Below are 25,000 nucleotides of genomic sequence, written 5' to 3'. Positions count from 1 at the left end.
GCATAGTCGCCTATTTTGAGCATTTTCTGGCTTGTTAAATTTGATTTCTGCATTAGTAACTGTATTTAGAGCACAACCTAGAGCTGTTTACAGAATTTCCTGTTTGCACTTATTTTTAAAATCGTTTTTTTCTCAAAACTTGCATTTTATCTGTCTTTGGCCTAGCACTCTTGTGTGGGGTCATTTACTGCACTGTTATAACTTGTTGATACTTGTGAACCTCTGCTATCTCTGAAAAAAAAACAAAAAAATATAAAAAATCTTGCTTTTTCCCACTTTTCTGAGATTTTAAAAAGTTCAGTTACAGGCTTGCTGTTCTTGAACTGTTTGTAAGTTTCTGTGAGGCCATTTTTTGCTTGGGCTAAAGGGAAGTCTCTCTGTTGATCAGTGGCAGTGAAAAACATTGAGCAGCCTGCCTGCCCCTGTGGGAGTGGTTACTGACTTGAAACTGTAGTTTTATTGGCCATTTTGGGTCAATTCCAAAACTCCTTCATCTTCCTCTCTTAAAACCCTCTTTTGCGCTGTTTTGTGCGTTTTTGTGCAGCGCTGCTTAATTGGGTTTAAACTATTCCTGGCTCCACAAAGTCTGCTCTTCACTTTTTCCCTTAGAACTGCTCTATCTCTCAATTTAAACAAAATATTCTCATTCTAAGGCCATTCACTGGTCCAATGAAGTAATCCTACAAGTTAGCACTATTAAACCAGAAGCACTACTTACTCTTATACTCGCTACGATTACCCTGTCCTCTATTGGTCTGTCTTAAATTCAGTTTCCCTATTACTCTAGCATGTCCAAAGGTCAGTCAATGGTTTCCTCTCCAGTCCAGCTGGTGAATCTGGGAATTTTGAGGCAATGTTACAACTGTCTCATGTACACGGACAACCCTCTCCTCCTCCAAACAGGTTCAAATATATGTGAGAGATGCAACTATTTAGCCAAACTGGAGGCTGAGCTCTCTCATCTCAAAACTGGTGTAACCAGTCAGGAGGAGAAGGTAACCTCACACAACACAATGCCAGTATCACATAGTCCCACCACATCAGCGAACCAAACACATAAATACACAAAAACATTCTCGGAGGCTCTAAATAAAAATCTACCTAAGCAACAGAGACCTCCAAAGCAGATATCCAAGCAAACGCTACCTCAAAACAAAACACACACAACACATAACCCACAAAGTCAATGTGCCAAGCAGCCACAGCCATTAAGGCTGAATAACACACCTGATACTCTTGTTATAGGTGACTCTATTGTCAGACATACTGACATCCCGCTCACCAGGCTGAATAAAGAGAAGGTCACGGTGAGCTGCCTGTCGAATGCTAGGATCCGACACATAACGCAAACACTCAGGTCACTCCAAAGCAAATACAAATATGACTCAGTCATTGTACATGCTGGTGTGAATGACCTGAGACGTACCTCCCTGGACTACATGAAAAGAGACATAGAGGAGCTCTCTGATCATGTAGCTCAGGCTGGTATGACCCTGACCTTGAGCCGCATCTTACCCTCACCTAGAATGATGCCACAGTATAAAGACAAAATGATCTATTTTAACAACTGGCTAAAATGTTGGTGTCATTCAAAGGGGATCCAGTGTCTGTCAGCCTGGGATGACATGCTCAACATGCCACGTTGCTTCGCTAGGGATGGCTTGCACCTGTCACCACTGGGCTTTCGGATATTGGCAAAGGCTCTTGCCACCCCCATAGTGCCATTTTTAGGCAAGGCTCAAAAGTCAAACCCACCCCCATAGACAGCACAAGGAACAAGAAACTAAGGGTAATGCTGCTAAACGCCAGAAGTCTTAACCTCAAGATGCACGCACTCGAAGCTCTCCTCAGTATGGAGAACATCGATATCTGTGCAGTGACAGAAACCTGGTTCAAGGCTCCAGAGAGCACCCCAGCACTACCAGGCTATACCTCATATCATGCTTTTCAGCCCCAAAACCCAGACTGAACCACAAAAGGAGGGAGAGTTTCCATATTTATCAAGGATATCCACACCTCCAGGTTAGTGGCATTGCACAAAGTATCGGAGACCATCCATGTGCAACTAATAGTGGGCAAGACTGCTTTTCAGTTTATAGCATCCTACAGATCACCCTCTCAAAGTCAGGAATCCCACTCGGCTTTCCTGAAAACATTGGAGAACATGAAGATCTCTCCGAACACCATTATATTGGGTGACTTCAACTACCCAAACATTGACTGGGAGCACTACTCAAGCCCCAGCACCTTAGCCCAAAGATTCCTGGAAATTATAAACTCAAATGCTATGGAACAACTAGTCACCACTCCCACAAGAGGGGACAACATACTAGACCTGATCATTACCAACATGGGGACTCTATGCTCCACACCAGAAGTATATCCCTCATTGGTAAGATCAGACCATAAATTAATTTCACTGGATGTCCACATCCCGACCCCACCCCCAGCCCAGAAAACCACAGTGAAAAACTTCTCAAAAGCGAACTTCTCACTTCTCAAAACCGAAGTGGAATCCTTCAAGTCCCCAGGGCCAGTGGAAACTACGGCCCAAACTGCAGAATCCTATATAAATGCATTCTACGGACATCTCCAGGAATGCATGGATCATGCTATCCCAAACAAAACCAAGACCCAATCATCCAAAGGCAGGCGTCCGGTCTGGTGGACCCCTGCCATAAATAAACTGTACAACAGATGGAGGAAGCTACTACATGATAGAGCAAAATCCCTAATAGAGAAGGCATCTCTGATCAGTACTAGCAAAAAATTACAATCCCTCATAAAATCCTCCAAGGCCAGCTTTGAGAGAAAAATTGCACAGGACACCAAAGACAATCATAAGGCTTTTTTCAGTTATGTTATAAACCTGGGATGCAACTCCCAGACTTGTTCTGAGTTGATTCTAAATGACAAAAATACACTGAACCCACAGACATCGCCAATATCCTGGCAGACAGGTTCAGTGCAAACTTCTCCCCCTCCCCAAAAGAGCAAGTATCTATCCCGGCAGAGGTCTGCCTCCCAAACATCTCAGATGCTCAGGTGAAGGCTGCCTCTCCAAAGCAAAAACACTGCTTCCATGGGACCAGATGGCATCCCAGGTTGCATCCTACATGAACTCCAAGAGGAACTAATCCCTCAAATAAAACAGCTATACAATCTCAGCCTCACTACAGGATATGTGCCCACAGAATGGCGTACAGCAACAGTGGTCCCACTCCACAAAGATGGAGCCTCTACGGACCCTGGAAACTATCGCCCCATAAGCCTGACTAGCTTAGTCTGCAAGGCTATGGAGAGGATCATCATGGAGCTCATAAACAAAGACATTGGGGACCTACAGACGCTAGATCCTACCCAGTTCGGCTTTGTCAAGGGCAGATCCTGCCTTTTGAACCTGGTTGACTTCTTTGAAACAGTCACCAAAGCCATAGATGAAGGGAAGGTAGTCCACACAGCCTATCTGGACATTGAAAAGGCATTTGAAACAATACCCCACTCGGGCATCATAGATAAGCTATCCAGCTTAAATATAAACCCCTATGTCACAAGATGGGTCACAAACTGGCTCAAAGACAGAACCCACAGAGACTCGAAACCGGTCACAACTGGCATCCCACAGGGTTCTGTCCTGGGACCACTCTTGTTCGGTATATACTTTTCCGAGGTACAGGCAAACGTGGGAGGACTATGGCTCACCAAGTTCGCAGACGACTGCAAACTGGGCGCCATAATCAACTCTCCAGCTGACACAAACATCCTTCAAAAAGGTCTCACAGAGACAGATAACTGGTGCCAGCACCATGGTTTAAAGCTAAATGCCAAAAAATGTATAGTCATACCCTTTGGCAAAAACAATGTGCCCACAAATTACCACATAGGAGGAAACCCATTAAGTACAGAGAAAGTTATTAGGGACCTGGGGACCCAAGTTGATAACAATCTCTCCTTTGAAAACCACATTGCCAAAGTGGTTAGAAAGACCTTCTACATAGCCCACCTCATCACGAAGGGTTTCACATCTAGCTCAAGAGAGGTAATCGTGCCCCTTTATTCATCCCTCATCAGGCCCATCATAGAATACAATGCCCCTTTTGGGATGTACCTTACCCGACACCTGCAGCAATTAGAAAGACCCCAAAAGTATCTCACCAAGAGGATCAAGGGTCTCAAACAGATGCCATATGCTGCTCGGTTAAAAAAACTCCAGCTCTACTCAGTTGCATACCGCCTTCTTCGAGGCGATCTATGCCTGACATACAAAGCTATGTTAAATCCAGAATTAATGGACATGCTCCACCTCAGTAAATCTAAATTCCTTAGAGCCACATGCTTGAGGGACTTGAACCTCAGCACAGAAATAAATAGAATTTGCTGGAGGGACAGGTTCATAACCCAGAGGCTCCCTTCGCTCTGGAATAAAATTCCAGTTCATGTGAGGCAGAGCACCTCACTGAATCTCTTCAAGAGGAATCTCGATAAGTGGATGGGGGATCGTAGGTTTGTCCCAGGGATTACTCCCGTGTCACTATTAGACAGAGGCACAGTAAACTAAACTTTAAAAAGGGCACAGTATACTCAAATCAAGGGGTGGCATAAACCATACAGAGTCGGGCTAGGCTTATAATTGCCCCAGGGCAGATAGCCTAGTATGAACCTATGAACCTATGAACTAGCGAGTTTAGCACCTAATTGGAGTATAAAATCTGTATTCAGCAAATTAATTAACTCACGTTGATAAGGTGAGCACCTTGGCATACCTCTCAACCTCTTAGCTCAAGAATAAAAGCCCAACGTTGAGGCAAAGTTTAAATACTACCCTTAAAAAGTTGCCAGAATAACAGATTTTGCATTAGAGGGCATTTTCCTGAAAGATATGAAGTCTGAAACTGAAATTCTTGTCTTTATTTAGTGACTTATTTTCCAGAAAACAATACATTTTATGAGAAACAGGCCAAACGTTTGAGGCAGAAATCTAGACATTCTGATAAATTCTAAGTGGTTAAGAGGTATGTACCTTGGACATATCAGTTGTCTCAAGGTATGCCTCATTGTCTATTATTATGTTCTTGTTCCCTGCCAGAACTGGAATATTTAAACAGGAACATGTTGTGGTTATGGTTTTATTTAAATTAGCATGTCCAAATCTCATCTGAAAACTGTTTTTCCTTTTCAGGTTTGTCATGGCTCCAGCCCTCCACCCTGATTGGATGTTGCTACTATTTTTTGCTCACACACATGTCACTGTCACAGTAACACTGGGCTTGCTGTTTGTCCCAAAGGTAATATATCTTTCTAAATATTATAATCTCTTCTTCATACAAAATTATTTTTAGGACAGGCTGGTCAATCTCAGGTTGTTTATTTTGCGCAGATGAAATAATGTAGATGTTACCTTCCTCACAGCGAGTACCAAGTTGCCTGCATTTACTGGGGCAGGATTACATCATTTAGTATTTTTACATTAAACACTGTTATGATATATTATGAGACTATATAATGATGAAGGACTTCATGAATATATGGAAAAGATATGGCACAGTTTAGTTAGACAGTAGTCTGTTAATATGGTTACCCAGTTTTTCCTTAACTACCACAATAGTCTGCATTTCTAAGTATCTCTGTCACACCACAGTGAAGATCTCAAGTTTCCAGTTTTCCAGTGTAGGAAAGTCATTAGTTCTGACCTGCCTTCCACAAGCCTATCACATCCACAGATGTATATGTATGTATGTATGTATGTATGTATATATCTATATATATATATATATATATATATATATATATATATATATATATATATATATAATTATACAACATATCACAACTCATGTGCACACACCTACAAACACACCATAGTATGCACATCCTCACACACAAACTCAAACACACACAAATGCACACGCACACACACACATACAGACATGCAGACACACATACATGCGCACACACACATATACACACACACATACAGACACACACACACACACACACACACACCACACCACTGCTGTCCGTGCCCCTTCATTCTTACATCCACATATGGATTGTTAGAGTAGAGTGATCATTGTCTCTCCCTGTCAACAGTTTGTACCTCATGGAATGCTCAGTTCTTCCCACCTCATTATGTCCTGGCATCCCAAACCCTAATTCACCACTCTGCAGCCAACATTTCTGGCATCATGAACACAGTACAAAGACAAAATGATCGATTTTAACAATTGGCTAAAATGTTGGTGTCATTCAAAGGGGATCCAGTGTCTGTCAGCCTGGGATGACATGCTCAACATGCCACGTTGTTTCGCTAGGAATGGCTTGCACCTGTCACCACTGGGCTTTCGGATATTGGCAAAGGCTCTTGCCACCCCCATAGTGCCTTGGCAAGGCTCAAAAGTCAAACCCACCCCCATAGACAGCACAAGGAACAAGAAACTAAGGGTAATGCTGCTAAACACCAGAAGTCTTAACCTCAAGATGCACGCACTCGAAGCTCTCCTCAGTATGGAGAACATCGATATCTGTGCAGTGACAGAAACCTGGTTCAAGGCTCCAGAGAGCACCCCAGCACTACCAGGCTATACCTCATATCATGCCTTTCGCCCCAAAACCCGGACCGAACCACAAAAGGAGGGGGAGTTTCCATATTTATCAAGGATATCCACACCTCCAGGTTAGTGGCATTGCACAAAGTATCGGAGACCATCCATGTGCAACTAACAGTGGGCAAGACTGCTTTTCAGTTTATAGCATCCTACAGACCACCCTCTCAAAGTCAGGAATCCCACTCGGCTTTCCTGAAAACATTGGAGAACATGAAGATCTCTCCGAACACCATTATATTGGGTGACTTCAACTACCCAAACATTGACTGGGAGCACTACTCAAGCCCCAGCACCTTAGCCCAAAGATTCCTGGAAATTATAAACTCAAATGCTATGAAACAACTAGTCACCACTCCCACAAGAGGGGACAACATACTAGACCTGATCATTACCAACATGGGGACTCTATGCTCCACACCAGAAGTATATCCCTCATTGGTAAGATCAGACCATAAATTAATTTCACTGGATGTCCACATCCCGACCCCACCCCAGCCCAGAAAACCACAGTGAAAAACTTCTCAAAAGTGAACTTCTCACTTCTCAAAACCGAAGTGGAATCCTTCAAGGCCCCAGGGCCAGTGGAAACTATGGCCCAAACTGCAGAATCCTATATAAATGCATTCTACGGACATTTCCAGGAATGCATGGATCATGCTATCCCAAACAAAACCAAGACCCAATCATCCAAAGGCAGGCGTCCGGTCTGGTGGACCCCTGCCATAAATAAACTGTACAACAGATGGAGGAAGCTACTACATGATAGAGCAAAATCCCTAATAGAGAAGGCATCTCTGATCAGTACTAGCAAAAAATTACAATCCCTCATAAAATCCTCCAAGGCCAGCTTTGAGAGAAAAATTGCACAGGACACCAAAGACAATCATAAGGCTTTTTTCAGTTATGTTATAAACCTGGGATGCAACTCCCAGACTTGTTCTGAGTTGATTCTAAATGACAAAAAATACACTGAACCCACAGACATCGCCAATATCCTGGCAGACAGGTTCAGTGCAAACTTCTCCACCCCCCCCCAAAAGAGCAAGTATCTATCCCGGCAGAGGGCTGCCTCCCAAACATCTCTGATGCTCAGGTGAAGGCTGCCCTCTCCAAAGCAAAAAACACTGCTTCCATGGGACCAGATGGCATCCCAGGTTGCATCCTACATGAACTACAAGAGGAACTAATCCCTCAAATAAAACAGCTATACAATCTCAGCCTCACTACAGGATATGTGCCCACAGAATGGCGTGACAGCAACAGTGGTCCCACTCCACAAAGGTGGAGCCTCTACGGACCCTGAAACTATCGCCCCATAAGCCGGACTAGCTTAGTCTGCAAGGCTATGGAGAGGATCATCATGGAGCTCATAAACAAAGACATTGGGGACCTACAGACACTAGATCCTACCCAGTTCGGCTTTGTCAAGGGCAGATCCTGCCTTTTGAACCTGGTTGACTTCTTTGAAACAGTCACCAAAGCCATAGATGAAGGGAAGGTAGTCCACACAGCCTATCTGGACCTTGAAAAAGCCTTTGACACAATACCCCACTGGCATCATAGATAAGCTATCCAGCTTAAATATAAACCCCTATGTCACAAGATGGGTCACAAACTGGCTCAAAGACAGAACCCACAGAGTGAGAGTTGCTGGAGCCATGTCAGACTCAAACCGGTCACAACTGGCATCCCACAGGGTTCTGTCCTGGGACCACTCTTGTTCGGTATATACTTTTCCGAGGTACAGGCAAACGTGGAGGACTATGGCTCACCAAGTTCGCAGATGACTGCAAACTGGGCGCCATAATCAACTCTCCAGCTGACACAAACATCCTTCAAAAAGGTCTCACAGAGACAGATAACTGGTGCCAGCACCATGGTTTAAAGCTAAATGCCAAAAAATGTATAGTCATACCCTTTGGCAAAACAATGTGCCCACAAATTACCACATAGGAGGAAACCCATTAAGTACAGAGAAAGTTATTAGGGACCTGGGGACCCAAGTTGATAGCAATCTCTCCTTTGAAAACCACATTGCCAAAGTGGTTAGAAAGACCTTCTACATAGCCCACCTCATCACGAAGGGTTTCACATCTAGCTCAAGAGAGGTAATCGTGCCTTTATTCATCCCTCATCAGGCCCATCATAGAATACAATGCCCCTTTGGGATGTACCTTACCCGACACCTGCAGCAATTAGAAAGACCCCAAATGTATCTCACCAAGAGGATCAAGGGTCTCAAACAGATGCCATATGCTGCTCGGTTAAAAACTCCAGCTCTACTCAGTTGCATACCGCCTACTTCGAGGCGATCTATGCCTGACATACAAAGCTATGTCAAATCCAGAATTAATGGACATGCTCCACCTCAGTAAATCTAAATCCCTTAGAGCCACATGCTTGAGGGACTTGAACCTCAGCACAGAAATAAATAGAATTTGCTGGAGGGACAGGTTCATAACCCAGAGGCTCCCTTCGCTCTGGAATAAAATTCCAGTTCATGTGAGGCAGAGCACCTCACTGAATCTCTTCAAGAGGAATCTCGATAAGTGGATGGGGGATCGTAGGTTTGTCCCAGGGATTACTCCCGTGTCACTATTAGACAGAGGCACAGTAAACTAAACTTTAAAAAGGGCACAGTATACTCAAATCAAGGGGTGGCATAAACCATACAGAGTCGGGCTAGGCTTATAATTGCCCCAGGGCAGATAGCCTAGTATGAACCTATGAACCTATGAACCTATGAACTAGCGAGTTTATCACCTAATTGGAGTATAAAATCTGTATTCAGCAAATTAATTAACTCACGTTGATAAGGTGAGCACCTTGGCATACCTCTCAACCTCTTAGCTCAAGAATAAAAGCCCAACGTTGAGGCAAAGTTTAAATACTACCCTTAAAAAGTTGCCAGAATAACAGATTTTGCATTAGAGGGCATTTTCCTGAAAGATATGAAGTCTGAAACTGAAATTCTTGTCTTTATTTAGTGACTTATTTTCCAGAAAACAATACATTTTATGCGAAACAGGCCAAACGTTTGAGGCAAAAATCTAGACATTCTGATAAATTCTAAGTGGTTAAGAGGTATGTACCTTGGACATATCAGTTGTCTCAAGGTATGCCTCATTGTCGATTTTTATGTTCTTGTTCCCTGCCAGAACCGGAATATTTAAACAGGAACATTTTGTGGTTATGGTTTTATTTAAATTAGCATGTCCAAAGCTCATCTGAAAACTGTTTTTCCTTTTCAGGTTTGTCATGGCTCCAGCCCTCCACCCTGATTGGATGTTGCTACTATTTTTTGCTCACACACATGTCACTGTCACAGTAACACTGGGCTTGCTGTTTGTCCCAAAGGTAATATATCTTTCTAAATATTATAATCTCTTCTTCATACAAAATTATTTTTAGGACAGGCTGGTCATTCTCAGGTTGTTTATTTTGGGCAGATGAAATAATGTAGATGTTACCTTCCTCACAGCTAGTACCAAGTTGCCTGCATTTACTGGGGCAGGATTACATCATTTAGTATTTTTACATTAAACACTGTTATGATATATTATGAGACTATATAATGATGAAGGACTTCATGAATATATGGAAAAGATATGGCACAGTTCAGTTAGACAGTAGTCTGTTAATATGGTTACCCAGTTTTTCCTTAACTACCACAATAGTCTGCATTTCTAAGTATCTCTGTCACACCACAGTGAAGATCTCAAGTTTCCAGTTTTCCAGTGTAGGAAAGCCATTAGTTCTGACCTGCCTTCCACAAGCCTATCACATCCACAGATGTATATGTATGTATGTATGTATGTATATATCTATATATATCTATATATATATATATATATATATATATATATATATATATATAACTATACAACATATCACAACTCATGTGCACACATCTACAAACACACCATAGTATGCACATCCTCACACACAAACACAAACACACACAAATGCACACGCACACACAAACATACAGACATGCAGACACACACATACACATGCACACACTTACACGCACACGCACACACACACACACACACACACACACACACACACACACACACACACACACACACACACACCACACCACTGCTGTCCGTGCCCCTTCATTCTTACATCCACATATGGATTGTTAGAGTAGAGTGATCATTGTCTCTCCCCTGTCAACAGTTTGTACCTCATGGAATGCTCAGGTCTTCCCACCTCATTATGTCCTGGCATCCCAAACCCCTAATTCACCACTCTGCAGCCAACATTTCTGGCATCATGAACTGCTGTACTGGCACCATGCTAACAGCTCAGTCTTTGAACAGCACTGCCTCACATATGTGAGGATATCTACCCACAGAGCTGTGTAACGGCTAATAAACACAACAATTTCAGGATGTACATTTTCACTGGCTGTACAAAACGTCAGCATGGGTATTTATTTAGTTAGTTACTTACTTTTTATTCATGCATGTTATGCACAGCACCTTGTAGGTGGGCCTGCTTTAGATGTGACCCAGAAGAATGCCGAAAGTTAAACATAAGTTAACTGACTTGCTGAAGAGTCACAAAGAATGCAGATGGAATATGTAGGAATAAAACCACATTTTAGATGTTTGATGTACTAAACTGATTTGAAACTCATAGTTCACTGTCTAGCTATGTGTAGTTATTAATAATGTCTTGATCTGTTATGCTTTTTTATTTTCACTTTGGTTGCACTGTCAGTTTCTGCATGTTGGTGTTCCTTTGAGGGAGGAGATCGCTGCTGAGGTTTATGAAGATGAACTGGACATGCGGAGGTCGGGCTCCTATCTGAACAGCAGTATCACATCTGCCTGGAGTGAGCACAGTCTTGACCCAGATGATATCAGGGTAAGTGTTCCTCGTAGTAACACTGTCAGACAAAAACGCTGCTTAGATAAAAAGTCATGAAGTGACCAGAAACTGGTTCTGCTACAAAAAACACAAGAACAGTTTGGCCAATGCAATTTTGATGCATCTTTCCAGAACTATTTACCAAACTACCTAACTTCTTACTTTAATGCACATTTTTCTTCAAAGGCATATTTATTGAAATGTAATATGGTATGGTCTTTGTGTTTGTGCCATGATCACAACTGAATAGGACTTTACGGTATTTACCGATTTGGTATAAAGCAGAACACCAGTTAAGCAAACAGACAACACTGCAAAAAAGTATGCTATTCTCATTACTAAATTCTAGCGATAGACTAGTTTCCTCTTAAAATTTCATTAGACAATTCCTTGAGACCTGTGGTTTGTGCATCCTTTGCTCAGGTCACATTTGCCTGTATGTCTTATATCAGATAATTGTCTGTTGTCATCATCTAAGCAATAAGAACACAACAGACAGAAAGAGCAGAATGAAAAAGCATACTTTTGAAATGCATTTTTTTATTTCTCCAAGTCAGTGTGATCTCAGAGTTAGTATATATATAAGTAAAAAGGTACAGAGAGACTTGCCTCTCTGCAAAAAATTCATTTTTGGTGGTTTAGTTTTCACTTATTTCAGATACAAAAAATAGATACATTCTTAGACTAATATTGCCATGCATTTTGCAGTGAGTAGTTTAGTCTTAAGGAAATGTACTGGAAGTCACTGCATGTGAGACTATGTAAAAACACTGAAACATTTTAAAGTTTAGGGCCATTTTCCTGAACAAATTATCTTAGGTTCTACTGAAAGCTGTGCAGTGTTGTTTCAAATGGTGATTTCACACTCACTTGCCAGTATCACCTCTCAGGACACAGTCTGTGATAAATGGGACAGGACCCTTTAGATGGCCTGCTGAGACACTTATTTTGGCATTTTCCAATGGTTTGGGGCCAGATATTCACAATGTCATTCACAGGACCTCTTCTTTTGAATTGTGACCCTGTTGTGCTATAATTCTGTGCCAAAAAGTGATTTGGAGATTATTTTTCTGAACAGAACTGGAAAATGGCAGTGGCTATAAAGCTGGTTGCTGAAAATCTTGGTGCAAAGTGTTAAAATGTGACAAAGTTGTTAAGTCAACATTTGGTAAATTAACTGTAGGATTATAACTTGGTTATCAATAGTTTGTGGCACAATTTTCAAAATTCTCATTTTGGGGTCCTACAGAACAATGCAAAGTTTACTGTGTAAGACCATTGCTATGGATAATTTTGATGCTGGTACGTAAAATCACTGGTTAAGGCAGCATTTTGGTCACTATAGTGCCTTCATTTGTCAGATGGGACAGTTAAATAGTAACTGAAAATGGATTTGTAATGGTTATTTGTCAAAACATGCCAGTAATGGGACAGTAAATAGTCATGCTTTTAATGTAAACACAGGTGCATATCATTGAAGCAAAAGTTTTGAAACTCTAATACAGGAATGCTAGACCAAAGCATTTGATCTGCTCAAATACAGGTTTGGAACCCTAACTAGAGCACATGACATCTAACTTCAGCTAGCAGACCTGATCCTTGAGTTGTCATAAAAGTTTTTTAATAGGTTTCTCGTGTCAGAGGGTGATCAAGAGGCATGTACAGAATCTGGTCTTTATGGACCTAGAATTTTCCTAAGGGAATAGGAAAAACTATTGGTACTGTATTTCTCTTCATATTATTGCTTTTCATTATGATGCCTAGCCCAAAGACATACTTCTCCCTAATATTTGTATATTTTATGTTTTTAAGAGCCGACTTGTTGCTTAAACTGTTAGAATTCAGAATCATAACCATTAGCCCACATGGATTTTAGATCGAGTGCCTCTGTTTTTTACATGTTTCTAAAGTAGATGGAGCTATTCATGAAAATATCCTTGTCATTTCAAGTTATGACAAGGAAGGGATTGACTGTTATTTTAACAAGTTTTCTCTACATGCATTAAGTAAGGTGTCATTTTTCCAAACTACCTGGTGCACTGACTCAAAGAGGAATACCTGCTACAGAAGCAGGATTTCAAATTGCCTGATTGCAAAATAATAAGCATGCCAAATAAGGTAAAAGACCTTTTGAAATCTGACTGGAGTGCTAATGCAGATTGTCTCTTTCTTTTTTGTTACCTTTATCACACCATAATCCCCTTGTCGAACATAGTAGGTTGTCAGACATTCCTTGCACATACAGAAAATTTGTTAAAATATTTCATTAGTAGAAATCCAATAAAAGTACACACAGGGAATGATAATTCTCAAACTGGCAGTGTTCCTTTGCAGTTCAGAAAGCATTGTCTAACAGCAAAAATAATACCTTGCACAAGATCAGATCTTGACAAGACAGAACAGCAAAATACGTTTTCAAACTTTGCTTATTGGCAGAATTATTTTAAGTACAAAAGAATAACACAGTTCAAGCCAGCTTTGGTCCTGTTTAAAATTAACATTAAATTTTACAGTACACCTGGATACATTACTATATTTTGCTTATTCCTTCTAATAAGCAAGAATATCTTAACATTATTTTATCTTAAGTAGCAGAAAGTACTCTTAAGAGCTAAGCCAGCTCAGGAACAAAGAAAGGGTTTTGTCAAGAGCAATGACTGCAAGTAGGGTACACTAGAAGAAATTAGCAAAAACAATTAAGGATATTTGGGAGCAAATAACTAAGGAGAGAAAAGAAACAGAGTGGAATGAGGTCAAGTAGAGGTCTGAGCTGCAGGTTAGAGACTGACTTCCCCACTAGGGATTAATAACAGAGCACAGGCAAAGATAAAGGGATAAGATGTGCTAAGTGAAAGACCAGCTTTAATAGAGTATTTAGTTTTTTGAGTATAGACTATAAGTTGCTGTTTAAAAATAGATAATTAGTAGGGCATATAAAATATTGCATGATTAGAAAAGATTTGGAAAAAATTAAAAGTCAATTTACAAATGAACAATGGGAAGGCACCTATATGTCTCCAAAGTATGCAACAATGTCTGCAAAGTTTAGGATTTTTGCATGGAAGTATTTGCATAAGTACTTTTATACCCCAAGCAGGCTTCAGAGGATTTTTCCTCAGGTGATTAGCAAATGCTGGAGATGTGATGGAAAAAAGAGAGGCAATTGGAATTAGGAAGATATTGTTTGGGAATGTAATAAGCAGTCAGATTTTAAAAATTCCATACAGAGTACATTGTAATACATGTTGGAGGAGAAAATTATTGTGATTAAGGAAATGTTATTTTTGAGCTGTGCTATAGGATCTGAATTATTACTAGACATAGTAAGGTCTCACTATATTTATTGCTGTTAGCTGCCAAAAAGCAATTACTGGAAAATGGAAATCAAAATCAACTGTTGAAGCATTGAATACTGTAAAGGAATAAAATAACTGGAAGTGAGATCTTTCAAAAATAAAGGAGCAAATGTTATTGAAATAAATGGAATTTGTGAAACAATACACATAGAATAAAATTTATAAGACGGGGAAGGGGTGAGATTTAACGGAAGGCAGGGATTAATCAATTTATGGAATATTGGAGTGAATGGAAAAATGTAAGATCATTTTTTTAAGTATACTACATGAAAATAACAAAGGGAAATTGTATTATAATTTGTCTGCTTATGTCTGTGCACTCATGCCATGTGATAATTTAATAACGATGTTCAAAAACATTTTATCATTTCAGATATAAGTTATTAACTCCATGCTTCCTGCAAGGGTATAGTCATCTGGAAAGCAGAGTATACTCATCTTTGCATGGGTCTTCCCTGTATTTATGAAATGAATATACTCATCATTGTTTTCAAAGTCCAATTTCTGAAGTCCTGATAAAGGTACATACAGAAACCTAAAGCAGCAAGCTGGCATCTGCAAGCTTACATGATTTGCTAACATGGCAGTGCAATGGTCAGCAAGGGATGTGCAGAGCTGGAGTTATTAAGGAGTGTTTACAAAACATTATGAAAACTATGACATATTTCCATGTTTACATCAATAATGCAAAAAAATGATGTGATACTGTTATGGTGGGGGGTGTGTATTCAAACAGTGAATGTCAGTGAAAAACTATATTAAAATATGTTGGGTAGTGTGAAGACTTTATGAGATATAAAAGATCATTCAGTAAAGCAGTTATGACCACTACCTGTATCTTCATAACTGCATTAATTTCATAAAAGATGTGTGATCTACAGATGAACAGATGGTGTCAGCTTATACAAAAATGTTAAGGCACACAATGTTGACAGTGACACTTGCAGTTTAACACAGATGAATTTACAGATGAATTTATAGATTGATATTATTTTGAAATATGTTGAAAATGTATGCATAATTTGCATACTTGTAGCAATATTGCAAAATAGCAATATGCTATACTAACTTGCCTTACATCACTGGAAAGCTCTTGACCAGGTAAATAATTCCTTTATGATATTTTCGATCTATCTTACACACTTGCAGAAGTGTAAGCCTTTGTTTGACCATAACATTGGTTTATTTTGGAAACAGAATACAGTTTTTCTTTCACAAATCTGCATTATAAAATTGGCATCTTCAGACAGACTTTTTATGCTTACACCAGTATATAGCCCATTGTCTACCACAAAGCTGTTTTATATATATATATATATATATATATATATATATATATATATATATATATATATATATATATATATATTCGTGTAATGAACTGTATTTTCAGTAGAGGATTTAGGAGAAAAACTCACAGGACAAAAGTGGTTTCCAGGCTTAGAAGTTCTCAGGAAGCAAAGGTATGCATTGGCCTCCTGCTGTCCAGGATTAAGTGAGTTAATGTACTTAGGGTACACTTATATGAAAAGGAATAAAAACTGTTCCATTTTGTTCCAAAACATACCTATTATTGTCCTACTTCAATTAAGAAAGTGGAGAAAGATTTGGCACATGCATTATAAATGTGGTTTAACAAAAAAAATTATTCTTTTGGCTGATGTTAACCAGAACTGCATGGGAGACATCCAGCTTCTTCCCAAGATGACTATGGATTTATGTGCACTTGCTGAATTCCCAAAGATCCCTAACTAATAGCCTAGCTAATACATGGGATGATTGGCTCAGGACTAATGCTTTTTAATTCTGATTGCGACCACTGTTCTGTCTCTTCAGGGTAGACTTTTAAGGACTCTCAGAATAATCCAGTCTATGTGAAGGGGTGGTTGAATTTTACTCTAAAAGAAGAATTACTGATGCTTGAACTAGAGACAGTTGACAGGAATATGATGTTGGGTCAAAATGACATGGTGAAAGCCTCTGAATACTTTACTACTGTATGTGTAGGTGTGTGTGTGTGTGTGTGTGTGTGTGTGTGTGTGTGTGTGTGTGTGTGTGTGTGTGTGTGTGTGTGTGTATATATATATATATATATATATATATATATATATATATATATATATAAAATGAAAAATACAAAATGGTATTTACTTCATGAGAGGGAAAATAGGAGAAACATAAATTACATGGTATTCAAATTATTTAAAGACTTAGCTTAGGGCAGGGACAAGGTTTGGATTAAATGGAAGTTATCTCAGGACCCAGAACTTTATGAGACTGTTCTCCAAGTAGGATTGCCACTAACTTAGCTAAGTCTACCCAAGGAAATAAAATCTGATTTTGCTGGGTAGCCATCTTGTGATATTTCTGACTGCTACAGCAGACGTTAAGGGATTCACATAGCAGTATGTCATCTGCTAACATTTCAGCAATGTCTGACTCTGTGTGGGCCAGTCTACAATGTATGTACATTTCTGAGGTGAACCACCATTTTGTTGACCCATTCCTCTGCAGTACTGCCCTGTTAATTTGAAGACCAATTGCTCTGCAAGTACTGGACCTGTTAGCTGCCTCTAACAGCCTACAGCACAACTGATGCCTGATTCATCTACCTGATTTTATTTTGAATACACTAATTATAATGGAAATAGTAAATTACATCACATTACTATGCACCATAATTAGGACTGCAGGAAGATTATTGCTTAATGGTGTCATTTTTAAAATTATTAGATAGAACTGTGTTCATTTATTTCTTTGTGTGTATGGTTGCTGGATTGTAGACCACATCTGCTATTTATGCCATTTCAAAACATACATTTTTAATCTCCAAACTCTAGACCCCATGTAATTTGGCTTTGTGAAAGGGAGATCATGCCTGCTCAACTAGGTTGACTTCTTTGAGTCAGTCACCAGGGCTGTGGATGAAGGTAAGGCAGTGCATACAGCCTACCTCAATCTGGCCAAGGCCTATGGTATCATTCCTCAGGAATTATTGATAAACTCACCAAACTAGGCATCAACCCCTGTAATTGTCTCACAGATAGAACACACAGTGTGAAAGTAGAAACTCCAAGTCAGACTGCTGACCAGTCACGAGTGGAGTCCCACATGGATCAGTCCTGGGTCCTCTCCTGTTCGGCATCTACTTCTCAGAAGTGCAGGCCAACACAAAGAGACTCTGGCTGACCAACTTTGTAGACAACTGCAAGCTGGGAACCATTATTAACTCCCCAAGTGATGCAGACATCCTACAGAAAGGTCTCACTGAGACCAATGACTGATGTCGAAACCATGGCCTTAAGCTTAACACAAAACAAATGTGTTGTCATCCCCTTCACTAAAAACTAATTTCCCACTAATTACCACATCAATGGGAGCCCACTGAACACTGAAGGTATTATAAGAGATCTGGGGATGCAGGTTGACAGCAACCTCTCCTTCAACCACCACATAGCCACTGTGGTAAGAAAGTCCTTCTATGTGGACATCTCATTACCAAGGGTTTTGCATCCAGGAAGAAAGAGGTCATCATCTCTCTCTACTCTTCCCTCATTAGGCCAATCATCGAGTATAATGCCCTATTTGACATGTACCTCACTAGACACATGCAACAGCTGGAAAGGCCACAAAAGTACCTCATGAAGAGGATCCTAGGCCTTAAACACATGTCCTACATGGACAGACTCAAAAAACTCCAGCTATTCTCAGTCTCATATCGCCGACTTAGAGGTAATCTCTGCTTGACTTACAAACCAATATCTGACACAGCCCTGCTAGAAATGCTACATATGAAGAAATCCCAATCCCTTCGCACCACATGCTCCACAGACCTCAACCTCATTATCACAATCAACAGAACATGCTGGAGGGACAGGTTCCTCACCCACAGACTGGCCATGCTCTGCAATAGACTTCCCATACATGTCAAGCAGTGCACCTTGCTGACCCTCTTCAAGAGAAATCTTGATGAGTGGATGGGAAATAGTTCACCCTGGGGGATCACGCCAGTGGCTCTACTTGATAGAGGCACTGGGAATTAACGTTGGCGGCACGATGCCAGGGCACTTTTATGGGCTTGGCTTGTAATGTCTCCAGGGCCATTAGGCTAGTACACACCTATGAACCTTATCTATATATATATATATATATATATATATATATATATATATATATATATATATATCTATATATAGATATATATATATATATATATATATATATATATATATATATATATATATATATATATATATATATACACACACACACACACACACACACACACACACACACACATATGGGCCCCTATCAAATGATATAAAACTCATTTGATGGAAAATCATTTGGCTGAAACCAAAACATAGAAAGCTCAAAACACTGAAAACTCATTTGACTGAAACTCAAAACACTGAAAATGCTATATGCCTTTCCCCACGGTAGTGCGATCCTGGAGTTAGTATATATAGTTGGGGGGGTGTGCAGGGCACAGCCCCCTACATACTTCATACATTTTAAACCCTACACATGGATACTTATAACTACAATGAATAACTGTTTGGAGAAAACAATATTTACATAAACTATCCCCGGGATTCAAGAAGCTCGGCGCAAGGACGGTTTTAGCTTTGCGCCAAGCTTCCTCACTACAGATGGCGCACTGCCGCACCCTCGACTTGCACAGGAAATGTGTGCGAGTGCAGAGGGTGTGTACAAGTGCTCTACAGAGGCGTAAACATGCCCCAACACTTACAAAACCTACTATGCCTACTAGTAGAGCCCGCCCCTAATAGTAAGTCAGTAATTCAGTGTCTGTGGATACCGAAATGTATGGTAAGCATACAAGAGTGTCCACGAACAGTGAAATAAAATTGAAGTAGTAAACACACAAGCATGTAGTGGAATGTTGAGCCCTGTTCCTAGAACTTTCACAATTAGATTCCCTGTATCCCTATTATACATTTGAATTGCTGCAATATCGGTGTAAGTAAAGCGCAGCGTGTCTGTGCATCGCTGCCCTCCGCTGTGCGTAGCTTACACATCATATTCATTCAAATAGAGAAAAACATGTGGAATCAATGTAAATGTCAATAGTGTAGTGTTTAGAGCATCCGCCTAACAAACAGGCATTCACGGTTCGAGCCCAACAATAGCACATATCATTTTCCATGTGGACAATGTCGTTTTGCCGTAAAACCGACATAAGAGTATCGCATGAGATATTTAACTTAAATGTCATTCAAGGAAAGTGGTAGTGTCATAATGAATAAGGTACTAGTAAGCAGGTGTAAGCACAAGTAAGCAGCAGTAAATACATATAGGTACCAGTAAACAAGTCTGAGAGCACTTGCGCGGGTCTAAGCAGTGCCCAGCATAGGAAATGTATATAAGTATATACAGATATATAATATATATACACACACATATAAATATATATATATATATATATATATATATATATATATATATATGAAGAAAGAACGACGTAACAATAAAGCATACAAAAGGAATGAGAAGGGAATCAACAGCAACCCCAGTATTATATAGTGCTGTCAGTGTATGCCATATCCATATGTCATATCCAGCTGGGCAGGAGTGAGCAAAGCACTGTTACTCACACCACAGACAGGATATTACCAGTGGGAGTAACATTGTTGATTTGCTAAGTCTACTTTACACACAGAGGGTAGTCCCTGGTGGAATTACCCAAAAATTGATAGACCATTTGGCCATCTGACCATTATACAAGCAAGGGCAGGTATGTTCAAGGACTAAATGGTGGGAGAGCCTGAGAATACGTGGGTTGGAACAACATATGTGTAGGGCCCCTAATGCTCAAGAGAGGGCAATGTGTGGAGGTGTCATGGCTCTGATAACAAGTGGACAATGGATGGTATACATGTATTTTGAACACGGGTGGGGTGGAGGAACTATGGATATGAAATTATGGAGCCAGGCGTGCCAGGGTTGGATGGACTGGTTCTAATTGGACCGCCCCGTGGAGGTCAGTGAGTTTGTTATAAATATATATGCATACACACATGCAGACATCAATATGTAGAAGTACCTTCTCTGTAACACATTCATTCCATTTGCAGATATAAATAACATGAATGTGCCCTTACAAACCTCGACAGTAGATAGAATAATAGGTTGTGCAGAAGAGGGATGGGATGAAACTGCTAAAATGCAGAAGTGTGTACAATGTCCAAAGTCAGTGCTGTGCTAAAAATAATCAAATGTGAGGACTTTCCCACACATGGAATCATTCCTGTGATCTGCCTGCTATGGCAACACCAATTACTAAACCGGTCTATTTGTAAAAGAAATACACCGAACACGTACATAATTAGGCTCTCATGTGTAACGTGTGCATTACCACATAGTCATACTTGTTAATTTATTATAGTGTCATGTTAGTGGGAGTAAGGATGTAATGAAGTATGGAGTCTAATCTTGATATAAACACATGCGTGTCCCATGTGGGGCAACCCAAAAATTGCGAATAGTATTCTTTTGGTCGCTCATGTCACCAATGTTTGTGGACTAAATGTTTGGGAGTTCTGAGGATAGGTGGAGTGAGTCAACTGATGGGATGGGTCTATAGAAGTAGGGAGTGGCCAATGTGTAGTGGTGTGAATACACTGCGCATCCTACTGGAGAATGGATGACAGCAGTGTTAGGGAGGCGTTGGGGTGTGTGTTTGGGGAACCAGGAGCCATGGGTATATGGGTATATATGCAAATGAAGCAGCACAGCAGTAGTGTATTGGTTAGAGCAGCCCCCTAACGAACAGACATTCCCATACTGAATCCCACTGTATCACATACCAATTACCATCGGTAATCTGTACATGAACATATTGTGACAACTGTCGCTAGGCTGGTGAGACATACAGACACACAATAAAGGTAAACACACCACTGCTTCCCAGACCACAGGCAGGATACTACCAGTGGGAGAGACCTGCCAGGTCTAATCTTGAAACACAGACATCGATGTCCCTTGTGGGACACCAAAAATTAATGATCATCAGAGGCAGTCCCGGTAATGACTTATCAAACCAGGCTGTAGATGTACACGGGCCAGTAGGTTGTGCAAGCCTGATAACGCATGGGTCGACACAATGTACGACATGTGTCCCAACACGGGGAGTGTGGGCAGTGTGTAGTGGTGTGTTTATACCCCACCTGCACCCACAGTAAGGATGAGTGCTGTAGAGGAGTGGCAGGTGGGGGAACTATGGGTATGCAATTATGGGCCTAGGCATGCAGGTGTTGGCTGGCGCAGTCATAGTAGGACCGCCCCGGGGATGTAAGTAATATTCCGAAATGGGCATAGCTGATGCCCATACCTCTCAACCCCTAAGAGCACATCCACTGGACAGGACATAAACCATTTGAGGAACAAATAGGGACCATACCTCTGAATTGTACCTGATTTCCAGGGACGTCCCTGATTTTGACTCAATTTCTAACTCTGTTCCACTTAATCCCTCCTAAAACTAGTGACATTTGGAGGAAAGGTGGTGAATTACACGTAATGAATAACGACAACAATTAAGAGTTTTAAACATCATTTACCTCAGAAAATGTGTATGAATTCATATGCTCTGAGTCTGTCAATGTGTCAGGTTAATAGCACCAATAATTTAAATGTGTCCCTGATGTTGTTATGCCGTGTCCCTGATTTAGTTTGTATTTTTCCCCAATCGTATGAGAGGTCTGATAGGGACAGAAAGCACATATTCCACTGACAACCTTAGAAAGATGATAGAATATTAGGTATGCAGTAGCATGACTCGGCTGAAAGACGTGGGTTCCAAAACCCAATTACTTGTTTGTATTGAAGAGTGTCAGTTCTCATGTATTAGCCAGACGGGTGCAGATTGTAAGAGGAACACACCAATAATATGAATCAAACTCTGGACAGGCCGCGGATTCCATACAATCGTACGGCATGCTGTCGCCTAATGGGCAGCCATTCCCGATACTGTAGGCATGTAATCCGTTGTAATAGGCATCACAAGGTAATATCATAGTCCTCACTCCCACCCAGGGGTGTGAGTGTCAGATGCAAACACCAAATGCAGTGCATTTGCAAGTGCGGAAACAAGCGGGTGTAAGCCTGTTTGGCCGCCAGTATGCGAGTATTACACTGGTAAAGCAATGTAGAGGCTAACTGAGTGTAAGAAACTGTAACCAGAGGTTAGCATTGCTTAGCACCATGAAAACCCATGCACACCCGCTCACAACTGCTTTAATGTGCCTTAATCACTTCGCATCTAATGGCCTTGTTCTGCCCAGCAACAAAATAAACGGCCTCTGCAAGGCTCGAAACCAGGACCCTGCGCACACAGCTATTGTGGTTTACCACTAAACCATGGCAGATATGCAGACATCAGACCTTATCACAAACATATCATCCAGCACATTCATTCAACAGTATAGGAAATGTATTCCTTCATGTAGATGTATGTGTGAGTGTCTATGTCCAGCATATAGATACATACATATATATAGATATATCAGGAACATCTCATGTGACAACTAAGCATTATAAAGGAATGAAAAGGGAAACACCACCAATGCATGTATTATGTAGTGGTGTTGTCCTATGTAATATCAAGACTCCCTCAGACAGACATGTGTTATTCATACACGCAAACATTTGTACATTGGCCACATACATCACTCTGTGCATGTTGTTTACATTAACACAACAATTCCTGTCCAATCATTATGTGAGAACAGTACTCTTGCAAGGTGCTGTGTGCAAAATCATCATCACGATAAAGGTAAATGGGGTAACCATAGAGGGACCGGTAGTGTTGTGTGTACAATGGGGTCATCCGCATCACGTGTACCTGGAACATTTAGGAGTCACGTGCATACTAGGATCGTGCGCCTGAGAGACAGGGGTAAAGACAACTGGAGTATGTTGTGATGCATATTAAAAGGGTTACATGTGTCCAGTGGACATGTGTGTGAAATGGACAGCTATGTATGGGGCAAATGTTCTAGGAACCAACTGGCCTTTTGTTAACGTAGGGTGGGAGTGGGATGTGGGGGAAGGAGAGTAGGTATGCTCATGGAGGATAGGTAGGGTAGGATGACAGACAAGACAGCATACAGGGTCGGTATATGACACGTGGGGGGATACACCTCGGATGGGGAGGGGTGTTCGGCACATCACAAGCCCATGAGCCCCCAGATGGAAACAGTGGGATGGAGGTCCCCAGCCATGGGTAGCCACCACTGCACCAAAACAGCTGCAAAAGTGGCAGTGCTGGGGGCTGTCTAGGAGGGGCAGCCTCACCCTGTAAATGTGACACTCTGCCCTTGAGCTGGCATATCTGGCCTCGAAACCCCTTATTGAGCCCCCTACACACCACGTCCGGGACTGTACGACAGCGGACATGTTCCTGTCTGGACCTGCTCCCAGGGGGGACAAGCCCCATCCTCAGTGGTGGTACCACCAGAAGGTGGTTCAGAGCCAACAGAGGTGGAAGTCTAAGGCTGGGCCCCAGATGTGTTGGTGCCCGGTGCCATGGCCAGCTGAAGTGGGACAGGAGGTTCTGCAGGGACCTCCAAACCCATACAGCCTATGGTGTTGCAGTTTAATCACAGATATGGCTTAGTAATATGGCTTAGTAATAGTCAACAGCATTCAGGATTACTTATAACAGCATGCATAGATATGACCATCAACCCAACACAACAGATGATATACATTTGCAGAGGGAGCACAACACATGCAGATATACTGCATGACATCTGTACAATGTGTAGAAGACTTGTGACTGCAGCTATGAACAGTGGCCCATTATTGGCATGTCACTGAGAACCCCAGACAGTGTCTGTCATACCACTGTTTCATGTGACATACGTCCAGTCAGGGAAGCGATGGCAGTAACTCATCACTATCACCATGTACTGGCTGCAATCCTCACACTATGCTCCTGCAGTTCACAGATGTGTGTTCAGTGAGTAACACAGGAAACAAATGGTTCCACACACTGACCAGTCCACAGATGGCCCTACAGATGGGGGTCCCTCACAAACAGAGCACTGTCTTGTTAGTTTTAAAACATGCACAATAGCCATTACCACACACAATTTGGTAAGCAGGCAGTAGTCTCAATGAAGCATAGCTACA

General features: G+C 41.1%; 1 protein-coding gene across 1 annotated transcript in view; it reads left to right on the top strand.

The window, feature by feature from the left end:
- GPR179 (G protein-coupled receptor 179) overlaps positions 1-25,000 on the top strand; it is a 1,377,357-nt gene that overhangs the window by 1,210,645 nt on the left and 141,712 nt on the right. The window contains exons 9-10 of the mRNA XM_044055354.1: positions 5,180-5,285; positions 11,337-11,483. Coding sequence (XP_043911289.1) covers positions 5,180-5,285; positions 11,337-11,483 — 253 coding nt within the window. The remainder of the gene's footprint in view (positions 1-5,179; positions 5,286-11,336; positions 11,484-25,000) is intronic.

This window comes from Protopterus annectens, chromosome 13.part0 (assembly GCF_019279795.1).
Source record: "Protopterus annectens isolate FY-2018-M chromosome 13.part0, PAN1.0, whole genome shotgun sequence".
Taxonomy (NCBI): domain Eukaryota; kingdom Metazoa; phylum Chordata; order Ceratodontiformes; family Protopteridae; genus Protopterus; species Protopterus annectens.
This window is presented reverse-complemented; position numbering and strand designations above follow the sequence as displayed.